The sequence below is a fragment of the Amblyraja radiata genome, chromosome 22, assembly GCF_010909765.2.
Source record: "Amblyraja radiata isolate CabotCenter1 chromosome 22, sAmbRad1.1.pri, whole genome shotgun sequence".
In the NCBI taxonomy this organism is placed as follows: domain Eukaryota; kingdom Metazoa; phylum Chordata; class Chondrichthyes; order Rajiformes; family Rajidae; genus Amblyraja; species Amblyraja radiata.
In genome coordinates this window covers 36,650,122-36,662,832 of record NC_045977.1, presented here as the reverse complement: position 1 = coordinate 36,662,832, position 12,711 = coordinate 36,650,122, and the positions used below count along the sequence as shown (strand labels likewise).

Below are 12,711 nucleotides of genomic sequence, written 5' to 3'. Positions count from 1 at the left end.
AGAGTGGATACGTCTAAAAGTTTATTCAATTTTGACAATACAAAGTACATCGTTATTTTCAAATATTGACAACGATAAAAAGCAACTAAACTGGAACACCAGTACCTAAAAGTAGGGGATAGCATTCGCTAGGAAACACTTATTCGCTACAGTTAAGTCTTAATATAAGCAGGTGACAGGTAATAAAACAGAACTTATTCCATTGTGGAAAATACAATATATTCAAATTGTAATTCATCAGTTAATTCAACATAATGTACAGGTATATATTTCAGTATTGTTTTTCTTCACACACTAGCTACCCCCCCCCCCCCCCTCAAATTTTAATCACGACATCTCAGATTAATATCAGAATTAACTTAATAACTAATACTGTCTAAATCTCTGCATTAATGAAATAATTTACAATTATTTGCATGTAGTATTTGCGATCAATATACTGAAATTCATTTCTTTGTTCAATTCATTGTGACTTTCTAGAGATACATACCAATAATATTCAATGAAATTACACTAGTATTTTTAACACCACTATTCAAGATAAAGACTGCAATGCATTTGAAAAACTTTGCCAAACAATATGGCAATTCTTTGAGAACTCAATTCAAGGACTGAAATATTAACTCCTTTGAATAAAAATTGGACACCAACTATAACAAATTTTCAAGCCAGTAAGATAATGGTGGAAAAAATATCACCACCATTTTGTTTTCTAATGCATAAACAAAAACTGCAGGTTCTGCATACTGTTGAGGTTAAATATTGTTTGAATAAAAACAATTTACTTTCCCACTGGTATTCTCAATGAGCTTTTTTTCAGGGCAAACTAAGCCACGCTAAAACATTTCAGAATGTTTAAAGCCAAAATAATTGTGAGATTTCAAAACCATGTTCTTGGTCAAGGTCGTACATCTCGTCAATAATTCATCTCGCTGTGGCCTGGGAGGTATCTTGGGCACCAGATTTGCTTCCGAAATGTTCTCACCCGGGGAAATCTCAGGGTCGGGACTCAATTCCATCTGTTTCTCGAAGGAAGAGTTTAGATTTTTGGACGCGCTTTGAGGAGGGGACAGAAAGTCATTCCTCTCAAACACCCCATCAGAGCCTTGGGAGGTGTTTAAGCCATCCGAGCAGCTGTCCACTGATGAACTCGACTTGGCCGAGCTTACAGTGGAACTACTAGCATCGTCACTCAGACTCGCCGTCTGGTTCAAGTGGAAAAACGGAGACTCCATTTGAGACCGGTTCTCGTCAGACAAACAGTTGACAGATTTAGATCGTTGCCTCTCCAATTGTTTTCTGGTCGGCTTGGTAGATGAATAATCGTTATGGTTGGTCTGATCTACGTTGCTCAATCGATGATGTGCATCCTTGACTGGACGGGCGAGGTTTGGGCTGGAGCTGTTGTTGAGGAGCTGGAATTTTGAATGTGGGTTTCTGTAGGGCTGGAGATAGACTGACGGGACGTATCCGCATTCTCCATTGTAGCTGTCGAATCAATTAAAAAAATCACTAACGTTAGCCCTCTTAGTTACTGATATTAAATAAAGTACATTTAGAATTTCTCTTAGCACCCAAAAGCTCTGATGTAGCTTCCCATTTAGCTAGAACTTGACATCATGAAGTTGCTCTTAAGATTGAAGTTTGATACTGTAAATAGACTAAGAGTGATACAGCATGGAAACAGGCCCTTCAGCCCAACTGGTCCATGCCAACCAAGATGCCCCATGTTACATAGTCCCATTTGCCTGCATTTGGTCCATATCCCTCCAAATCTTTCATATGTACCTGTCCAAATGTCTTAAATTTTGTGATAGTACCTGCCTTAACTACCTCCTTTGGCAGTTCATTTCATATAACCAACCACACTCCGAGTGAAAAAGTAGCCCCTCAGGTTCCAATTAAATCTTTCTCCCCCTCACCTTAAACATATTCCTCTGGTTTTTTTTAATTTCTCTACCTTGTGCAGTCACGCTATCAATTCCCTTCATGAATTTATACACCTCTCTATGATCAATAGGTACTACAGTTTTAAAGCATTGACTATGAAGCACTTTCAGATATTCCAAATGAGACAAAGATAAATGTATTTTTTAAATTACGAGAGGCATAGCTAGACGGCACAAACATTTTTCTCGAGATTAGAAAATCAACCAGTGGGCACAGCCAAGGTAACTGTCATATGATGAAAGAATGGATCGACAGGGCTTATATTCACTGGAATTTCGAAGGATGAGAGGTTATCTTAAAGAAACATATAAAATTCTTCAGGGATTGGACAGGCTAGATGCAGGAAAAATGTTCCCGATGTTGGGGGGGGGGGGGGGGGGAGGGGGGGGGGGAGGGGAGGGGAGGGAGTACAGAACCAGGGGTCACGGTTTAACAATAAGGGGTTGGCCATTTAGGACTGAGATGAGGAAAAACTTTCTCACCCAGAGAGTTGTGAATCTGTGGAATTCTCTGCCACAGAAGGCAGTGGAGGCCAATTCACTGGATGTTTTCAAGAGAGAATTTAGCTCTTAGGGCTAACGGAATCAAGGGAAATGGGGAGAACGCAGGAACGGGGTACTGATTTTGGATGATCAGCCATGATCATATTGAATGGCGGTGCTGGCTCGAAGGGCCGAATGGCCTACTCCTGCACCTATTTTCTATGTTTCTACGAGGGGCAAAGTTTAAAGGAGATGTGCGGGGCCAGTTTTATTTTACAGGTGGGTGCCTGGAACGTGCTGCCAGGGATCGTAGTTGAAGCAGATACGATAGTGGCATTTAAGAGACTTTTGGATAGGCACACGGACATGCAGGGAATGGAGTGATATGGATTAGTAGAAAGCAGATAAGAGTTGGGCTCAGCATCATGTTCCACGCTGACATTGTGAGCCAAAGGGCGGGAATGTTAACTGTTCTATGTTCTTAAAATGCTATTCTACGGTGATACAAATTTAAATGGGTGGAGATGTGCCAGGACAGAGGCTGGAAGACATACTATGAGCCCATAGAGGTGGGCTGTAGGCTTTGCAGGGCGCTCACTATGCAAAGTCCTCAATCAGTTGGGCATCACGGGGCTGGCAAAGAAGAGGGCCATTCAATCCGCAAGCGAAGCCGCAGAGAAAGCCACTAGGTGGCGTTGGATTAAGAGGGCTGATTCGTGGGCGGTTGCTGCCGGGCCGCAAGTCAGGGCTTGATCAACCCCGGCTGGGTCACCTGAGCAAGATAGTGTCTGATGTTGTGAGACCCGAAACACCCGATGACCCCAGGTCACATCACCGAGGATGCATCCCAGCGCATCTAGAAGATATATCTTTCACGCAAATTCAAAGACTTTAGCTACATTTGGATGCCATTATAAAAAAAACTCAAATACGTTTATCATAACCCTATTCAGTTTAGTTACTAAGATATAATACTTTCTGACAGATACACAATCACTTGTGTCATTGAATAAATCATTTTCACAAAAAAAATAAAAAACATTCAAATGGGTTGTAAATTAGATGTAATTCACCATTTATTACCAGACACTATTCCTCAAGAACAATTGTTTAACGATAAACTAGAACTAACCTGGCTAGCCACCACCCATCAATGGATTTTCTCAAGACTTCAACCATGATTCCAACTTGCAGTGATAGTTCATCATCATCTGTTGCTTGATAGTCTTTGGCAGCGTAATACTGCGACTCTAAAGAGGAAACTAGAGGATAGAAAAATGGACCAAAATTATATTCAATATTACTCAATGACGAATTGAAATCTAATACAAAATTATTTAATCTGCTTTAAAATAAGAACAAGAAAACAAGCTTTCCTGAATTTCACTTATAAAAAGGTGACAGGAAAAGAAAACTGGTAACTTTAAGACACTTTGCCAGAACGTGATCGATATTGAGAGTCCCACAGAAATGAACGTGGTTTAACTTTGCAAAATGCATTCATAAAAAATGTTTCTCGTTCTTGCGTTTTCTTGTTGTTTGAATACAGCTTTTAAACAGAAGATTGGAATTGAATAATTTTCCTACTTTCATAGCCCAAAGACAGTGGCTAGTATTGGAAAATATAAACAAGAGATGATTGAGGAGAGGAGATTAAAGTGTGTATCAATCTATCCAAGTGCTTTAAATGATAACATCTTTGAAATATGCAAAACAATGTAAAATGTTGTCTAGTATATACTGAATTAGAAATTAAAGAGGTTTCAGACAATCCAAGTGCTTTAAAGATAACATCTTTAAAATATGGAAAACAATGTAAAAAGTTATTTGGTAAATTCAGTCTGAATTAGAAATGTTCACAAGGTTTAACAGACAATAGGTGCAGGAGTAGGCCATTCGGCCCTTGGAGCCAGCACCACCATTCAATGTGATCATGGCTGATCATCCCCAATCAATACCCCGTTCCTGCCTTCTCCATACGCCCTGACTCCGATATCTTTAAGAGCCCTATCTAGCTCGCTCTTGAAAGTATCCAGAGAACCGGCCTCCATCGCCCTCTGAGGCAGAAAATTTTGCAGACTCACAACTCTGTGTGAAAAAGTGTTTCCTCGTCACCGTTCTAAATGGCTTACCCCTTATTCTTAAACTGTGGCTCCTGGTTCTGGACTCCCCCAACATCGGGAACATGTTTCCTGCCTCTAGCGTGTCCAAACCCTGACATTATGCTGCCGAGATTGCATATTAATCATGTGTAGGAGCCATTCATGCTTAAGTTAGTAACTGTTAGTATATTATAGTATTTTGTATAGATATTTCTAGCTGTATTTTTTTGTCTGCTTGGGGGAGCGATTTTGATACGTAGATTAGCGTGTCTACATCTGAGGAGGTGAACGAAGCCACAGGGAGAGGTCAGATCAGATTAGCCTCGGGGATTGAAGAGGCAACAGTTCTTACCACACAACACAGTTAGTAACGAAAAGTTACAGCTTGTATAAGAATGAAGAGAATTGGATATATTCATCTGTTATCTGTATTACTACTTCAATAAAGGACCAATAATAAAGGACTGGAAATAATGACTGGAAGATTTTGTTTTTACTATCAGCGACTGTGTAAATTCTTTCACTCGGATATTCACGAGTAGTAATAGCAATTAAAAGTTGGACAGTGGAAAGTTAAGGGCCTGTCCCACTGTACGAGGTAATTGAAGAGCTCTCCCGAGTTTAAAAAAAATCAAACTCGTGGTAAGTACGTAGAATGTACGTAGCGGCTACGTCGGAGCGCGTGGATGTCTCGTAGCGGCTCGTAACGCTAACGGCAGGTACTCGGGAAACGCGGTAACTCGCAAAGTTTTCTCAGCACTGTGAAAAATGTCCACGAGAGTCCCGAGTACCTACGAACGGCTATTACTGTAATTCTCCGAGTTCGAATCAGGGGAAACTCGGGAGAACTCTTGAATTACCTCGTACAGTGGGACAGGCCCTTTAGGAACTTGCCGTCACATTATGTGTATTCAGTCCTTTACCACTGCTAATTTTATCCCTAATTTTGCCGCTCTGAGAATTATACTTTGTGTGCGATACTGTGATTTAAGATGGAGCTTGGACATATTCAACTTACCATTGATTTCGGTATCAGATGTTCTAGACAGGGTAGAAGTGAGAGACTTCCTGAGATACGGAGCTGGAAACCAGGCGACCTGCTTCCTTTCATTCTCCACAAGCCACCAGCCTAAAGAAACAGTGAGAGCAAAGAGTCTTGGTCAGCGTCCATATCAAATATGTATTCCCATCCAAAACCACCAAATGCTGGAGGTGTGGAATTAAACGCAAGGTGCTGAAAACGCTCGGGAGATCGAGTATCCGCAGAGGGAGAAACAGAGTTCGTGGGATGGACACAAGGAGCTGGAGTAACTCAGTGGGTCAGGCAGCATCTCTGGAGAAAAGGTATATGCAACGTTTCAGGTCGAGACCCTTCTTCAGACTCTGATGAATGGCCACTGACCTAAAACATTGACTCCGTTTCTCTCCGCAAGCGCTGCCTGACCTGCTGAATATTTCCATAGTTTGTTTATTCTGATCAAACTTACAGCATTAACTGCTGACCCAAAATGTCACCTATCCATTTACTCCAGAGATGCTGCCTGACCCGCCGAGTTACTCCAGCATTTTGTGTCTATCTCTTGTCTGCCTTGTTGGTATATATATATCAGTTTTTTTTTTTTTAGAAATGTGCAGAAAATGATGTGTAACATGTATAATTTGTGTTTATTTGTCTGGGTCAATGTGGCCGTGATGTTGCTGCTAGCAAGTTTTTCCATTACACCTCACTGTATGTGTGTGTGTGTGTACACATGACAAGCTCAATCGCAGGGCAATGTGTTCCAGACTCCCACCACTCTCTGAAACTAACTTGCCCCTGCACATCCCCATTAAACTTCCCTCCTCTCACCTTCAGCTATGCCCTCTAGTGTTGAACATTTCCACCCTGGGGAGAAAGTTCTGACAGTGTCGGAAGGAACTGCAGATGCTGGTTTACCCCCGAAGATAGACACAAAATGCTGGAGTAACTCAGCGGGACAGGCAGCATCTCTGGAGAGAAGGAAACTTTGGTGACATTTCGCGTCGAGACCCTTCTTCAGACTGAAGTCAGGGGAGAGGGAGTCTAGAGATATGGACGGGTAAGGTGTGAAAACAACAGATCAAAGCAGATGGTGATAGGGAAATGTAGAATGGTTCATTGTTAGCTGAGGGGGAAGGAAACACTTATTTTGTATCGAGTCCACACACAAGATTAGAAGTTGTTCAGCCAGAGCTGAAGACATTTGTTGGCATCTGCATACAATGGTGTCTGTCTTGTTGCTTCTTGTGCGTGGTGGTGGGAAGATTGGTGGAAACAGGGCCGCGATGTGAACGCTCTTTCCTTGACCCCGGGGGAAGGTGACGAGACAGCATACAATCAGTAATATTTAATCAGGAGGGGAGCAGATCTGTTGGTTTCAAAAACGTACCTGATGTGTTCTTGTTAATGACATCAACGGTTTCGCTCTCCATCACCTTGAAGGGCTTGTTCTTGGTGTCTTTCCCTTCGTAAGTGGCAATGCATTTGTAGTATTCGAGGGCCACCGGCTGTGTGATGTTTTGGAGACCGCTGCCATCTGTGCGTCTCCACGTACTTTTCTTTCTCCCGAATGCAGACGGCATGATGATGACACTACATGGAGAAAAATATTGAAAGGCATCCATCCACGGAACCAGGCAAAACGCCCGTTTTGTAGCCCTGTCCCACGGTGTGAGTTCATTCCAAGAGCTCTCCCGAGTTTAAAAAAATATATCAAACTCGTGGTAAGCACGGAGAATGAACGTAGCGGGTACGTCGGAGCTCGGGGATGTCTCTTAGCGCTAACGGCAGGTACTCGGGAAGACTCGCTAACAGGATGAAAAATGTCCACGAGAGCCCCGAGTACCGACGAGTACCGACGAGTGGCCATTACTGTAAATGTCCGAGTTCGAATCAGGGCAAACTCGGGAGAACTCTTGGAATGAACTTGTAACAGCGTGCAATACTCCAAACGTTTGGGTCGTACGTACCTGTCCTTGGGTGTGGACGGGGTCAAGTCCTTGTCGGTCGGCAGGAAGAATTGCATTACGCCTTCATCTGTGGCGATCGTGACGGAGGATCGCAGCAACTCCGAACAATAATTCTCCAGCATTGCCATTCTCAGCATTGACTTGCTCACTTTAGAATGTCTTCTCTCCTTCAGGGAAACGTCTGCAAGGCCAAATGAGATATTTCACATTCCGAGCTTAAAATCTGAACCCCAACAGACAGCGAGTGCACTTAGCTGATACTTGGCTCAGGCGTCATTACTGAACACATTCACGTTCATTTCACAACTGTGACTTGTCTCAAAAGTAACGCAAAGCACTTGACCTTTATCTCAAGAATTACGATTGACTAGTCTTTTTTCTTTTGTCTGAAGAAGGGTCTCGACCCGAAACGTCACCCATTCCTTCCCTCCAGAGATGCTGCCTGCCCCGCTGAGTTACTCCAGCATTTTGTGTCTATCGCCTATTATTTCTTTCCTAGTTTAGTTTATTGTCACGTGTACCGAGGTACAGTGAAAAGCTTTTTGTTGCGGGCTATCCAGTCAACAGAAAGACAATACACGATTTCAATCGAGCCATTTACACGATAAGGGAATAACGTTTAGTGCAAGGTAAAGCCAGCAAAGTCTGGTCAAGGATCCAACTACAGATGCTGTCTGACCCGTTGAGTTACTCCAGCTTTTTGCATCCAGCTTCGGTGTAAACCCGCATCTGCAGTTCCTTCCCACACAACGCAAATTCCATTGTTTAGTTAGTTTAGGGATACAGCATGGAAACAGGCCCTTCAGCCCACTGAAACCACGTGGACTATCCATCACACTAGTTCTAAGTTGTCGCGCTTTCTCATGCACTCCCTTCATATTAGGAGTAATTTACAGATGGCCAATTAACCTGCAAATCCAAGATAGACACAAAATTGCTGGAGAAACTCAACTGATGAGGCAGCATCCACGGAGCGAAGGAAATAGGCAACGTTTCGACCCAAAACGTTGCCTATTTCCTTCGCTCCATGGATGCTGCCTCACCAGCTGAGTTTCTCCAGGATTTTTTTTGTCTACCTTCGATTTTCCAGCATCTGCAGTTCCTTCTTAAATAACCTACAAATCCACACGTCTTTGAGATGCAGGAGGAGACCAGAGCACCCGGAGGAAACCCACGCGGGCACTGGGAAAACATGCAAACTGCACATAGACAGCACCTGAAGTCAGGGTGGAACCGGGGTCTCTGGCGCTGTGAGGCAGCAGCTCTACCGCTGTGCCATAGAAACATAGAAACATAGAAAATAGGTGCAGGAGGAGGCCATTCGGCCCTTCGAGCCAGCACTGCCATTCATTGTGATCATGGCTGATCGTCCACCTATCAATAACCCGTGCCTGCCTTCTCCCCATATCCCTTGACTCCACTAGCCCCTAGAGCTCTATCTAACTCTCTCTTAAATCCATCCAGTGACTTGGCCTCCACTGCCCTCTGTGGCAGGGAATTCCATAAATTCACAACTCTCTGGGTGAAAACGTTTTTTCTCACCTCAGTCTTAAATGACCTCCCCTTTATTCTAAGACTGTGGCCCCTGGTTCTGGACTCGCCCAACATTGGGAACATTTTTCCTGCATCTATAATTTTATATGTTTCTATAATGGATTATCTTATGGATTTTTTTTATTTTTTATAAACAAGTTTTTTTGATCTTACCTTCGAATTTGGGTAATACTCGATTAGACTTCTTAATGCGTCCGGCTTCCAACGGGAAGTACTTTTCTACTTTTTTCTGCCATTCAAACAAAAGTAAAAATCGGTAAATACACTTTGCACAGTTTAAATAACACGGGCACTCATATAAATGTGGATACATGTTACACAATAGAAATAACATGGATATTCACATCAATGGGAAAATATATGTTGCACAGTAGAATTTACATGGATTTTTACGTAAAAATATTTTTGCAAAATATAAATAACAGGAAAAAGTAGACACAAAGTCCTAGTGTAACTCAGCGGGTCAGGCAGCATCGCTGGAGAACATGGATAGGTGACATTTATGGCCGGGACCTTTCAGACTGAAGAAGGGTCTCGACCTGTAACGTCAAATATCCACGTTCTCCAGAGATGCTGCCTGACCCGCTGAGTTACTCCAGCACTTTGTGTCTTTTTCGTTGAAAACCAACGTTTGCAGTTCCTCCTTTCCGCAGAAATAACGTGGATTTGAACAGTGTGTCGAAAGGAACTGCAGATGACAGTATATACCGAAGATAGGCACAAAGTGCTGGAGTAACTCAGTCTGAAGAAATGGTCCCGGCCCGAAACGTCACCCACCCTTTTTTCTCCACAGATGCTGCCCGGCCCGCTGAGTTACTCCAGCACTCTGTGCCAATCTCTGGATTTAAACACAAGTTGATATTTCCACAAATTGACGTTGGCACCAATAGGTAAATGCGCGTCGCACGGTGCAAATTGCCTGGATCTCTACTCAGTCGTTAAATACATTTTGCACAACTAATTAAAAGTTAGACACAAAAACGCTGGAGTAACTCAACAGGTCAGGCAGCATCTCTGGAGAGAAGGAATAGATGCCGTTTCGGGCCGGGACCCCCCTTCAGCCTGAGAGACTACTCCAGCGTTTTGCGTTTATCTTCGGTTATAAACCAGCATCTGCAGTTCCTTCCCGCCCACCTAAATGTTATCTGGTTTCGGGAAACTTACGTGGAATTTCTTAAACTCTTCAAACGTTCTGTAAACGAGAACATCATTTTTATCCGACCATAGAACTGAAGTAAGGTAGGTCTGTCAGTTAAAAACAAAAAGGCATGTTACAGATTAAATAAAAACACCAACATCAAAACATGAAATAACATAGAACAGAATGTTATTTGGTACTTAGATAATAGAGTACGGGAAATACAATGGCTTATAAATTATATATATTTATTATATATTATATTATATTATATATTATATACACATATACACACACATATATATATAAATTCCACACCCATAATATATATATACTTAACTCTGCACCTTGGTCACCCCCCCCCCCCTGTACTGCTACATATATATATTTTACTGTTCCATTATTCTATGTTCGCTCTTCTGGGTGAGATGCTAACTGCATTTAGTTGTCTCTGTACTGTACACTGCACAATGATAATAAAGACTGAATCTGAATCTGATATATATATATAATGCTTATAAATGTAAATATATATCTATATACATAATATATATTGATTATAAATGTAAATATATATATATATACACACACATAATAAATTATAATATATATTGCTCATAAATGTTAAAAAAAATACACACATATAATATATTGCTTATGTGACATCTATATATATACACACACACATACATAATATATATTGCTTATAAATGTAATATATATAACATCTAAGCAAAATATTATAATATATTATATTTGTAAACATTAAAAATGCTTATAAATAACAGTAAAACAGTAAGATGGAACTGCAGATGCTGGAAAATCGAAGGTAGACAAAAATGCTGGAGAAACTCAGCATCTATGGAACGAAGGAAATAGGCAACGTTTCGGGTCAACACCCTTCTTCAGACTGATTTCCTTCGCTCTATAGATGCTGCCTCACCCGCTGAGTTTCACCAGCACTTTTGTCTACCAGTAGAATAGTTTACCTTTTGCTTTTTGTGTTGCATTAATCCAATAATCCGGACGTTGAGTAGATATCTCGGGTTCATTTTCGCTGGCTGTGTTTTGCTGTCTTTCCGCAGAGCTGTGAAGTGGAGCGCAGTGTACCTGAGTCTCTCTCTGCTCGCTAAAGTGATGAGCGCGTTGTTTTTATAGGACCTGCCCGCCCCACCTGTCCGTCCGCTCGCCAGTGACGCTTCTGTACACAACATTCTCGGTCTCAGCCAGAGATGAACTTGCAGAGCCGCTCCCGCCGCTGCGGGCACATAGTGAAAAACACATTCCACGTTAGCCTGCTGGGAATTCCACCGTTGATGTAACTTGGGCAAACGGCTCGCATCATAATATTCCGGGTATGTTGTTCATTTCCGCTTAGAATTCTACAGTCAGTCATAGAGTGTGGACGGACACACACACACACACACACACACACACACACACACACACACACTCACACACACACACACACACACACACACACACACACACACACACACACACCTGGAGTAACTCAGCGGGAAGGAGACCCTTCTTCAGTCTCGACCCGAAACGTCGCCCATTCCTTTTCTCCAGAGATGCTGCCTGTCCCGCTGAGTTACTCCGGCATTTCGATTTAAACCGGCATCTGCTGTTCTTTCTTACACATAGAGAGTGAAAACAGGCCATTCGGCCCAAACGAGCCCACACCGGTCAATATGTCCCATCTACACTAGTCCCACCTGCCTGCGTTTGGTCCATATTGAAAACATATTCAGGGGTTTGGACACGCTAGAGACAGGAAACATGTTCCCAATGTTCGGGGAGTCCAGAACCAGGGGCCACAGTTTAAGAATAAGGGGTAAGCCATTTAGAATGGATATGAGGAAGCACTTTTTCACACAGAGATGGCTTATTATATTATATTATATATTATATACGCATATACACACGCACACATATATATATAAATTCCACACCCATAATATATATATACTTAACTCTGCACCTTGGTCCTGTCCGCGGGGGGGAAATGGAGGAGGACTGGCCAAATTTTTGTGCCTTCCACCACAGTGATGAATGCTGTGGTGGATGTTTGTGTTACATTTTTGTGTGTTCTTTATTATTGTATCGCTGCTGACAACCCAATCCTTGCCGGGTCACTGCTCGTGCGGTCGACCGGTTGGTGCAGAGAGTAGCTTTGAATTGTTTGTCTCTTCGTTGATTGTGTCCCTTTCTTTTTTTTAAAAAGCTACTGTAATGCCCCCTTTAAATTGCCCCTCGGGGATGAATAAAGTGCTTGATTGATTGATTGACATAATCCATATCCCTCCAATCTCTGCGTTTATGTGTGCCTGTCCAAAAATCTCTTAAATACTGCTGTTGTATCTGCCTCACCACTCTCCACCCTGTCTGTCTGTCTGTCTGTCTGTCTGTCTGTCTGTCTGTCTGTGTCTGACTGTCTGTCTGTCTGTCTGTCTGTCTGTCTGTCTGGGTGTCTGTCTGTCTGGGTGTCTGT

The 12,711-nt window shown here is 42.4% G+C and overlaps 1 protein-coding gene across 1 annotated transcript; it reads right to left on the bottom strand.

Moving 5' to 3' along the window:
• Positions 1-315: 315 nt before the first annotated feature.
• On the bottom strand, positions 316-11,366 carry LOC116985442 (NADPH oxidase organizer 1-like). The gene is made up of 8 exons (XM_033040232.1): positions 11,204-11,366; positions 10,241-10,321; positions 9,230-9,305; positions 7,523-7,703; positions 6,943-7,145; positions 5,553-5,663; positions 3,565-3,694; positions 316-1,488 (listed from the first exon to the last, which is right to left on the bottom strand). Exons 1-8 carry the CDS (start codon positions 11,264-11,266, stop codon positions 837-839), a joined length of 1,497 nt encoding a protein of 498 aa, XP_032896123.1. The 5' UTR covers positions 11,267-11,366; the 3' UTR covers positions 316-836.
• Between the last annotated feature and the right edge of the window lie 1,345 nt (positions 11,367-12,711).

Coding starts and splice junctions, on each gene's coding strand:
- LOC116985442 (XM_033040232.1), bottom strand. CDS start 11,266: ATGAACCCGAGATATCTACTCAACGTCCGGATTATTGGATTAATGCAA. Junction 9,306..10,240: donor AAGAGTTTAAGAAATTCCAC/GTAAGTTTCCCG, acceptor TTTGAATGGCAG/AAAAAAGTAGAAAAGTACTT. Junction 3,695..5,552: donor ATCTGATACCGAAATCAATG/GTAAGTTGAATA, acceptor TCTATCCTCTAG/TTTCCTCTTTAGAGTCGCAG.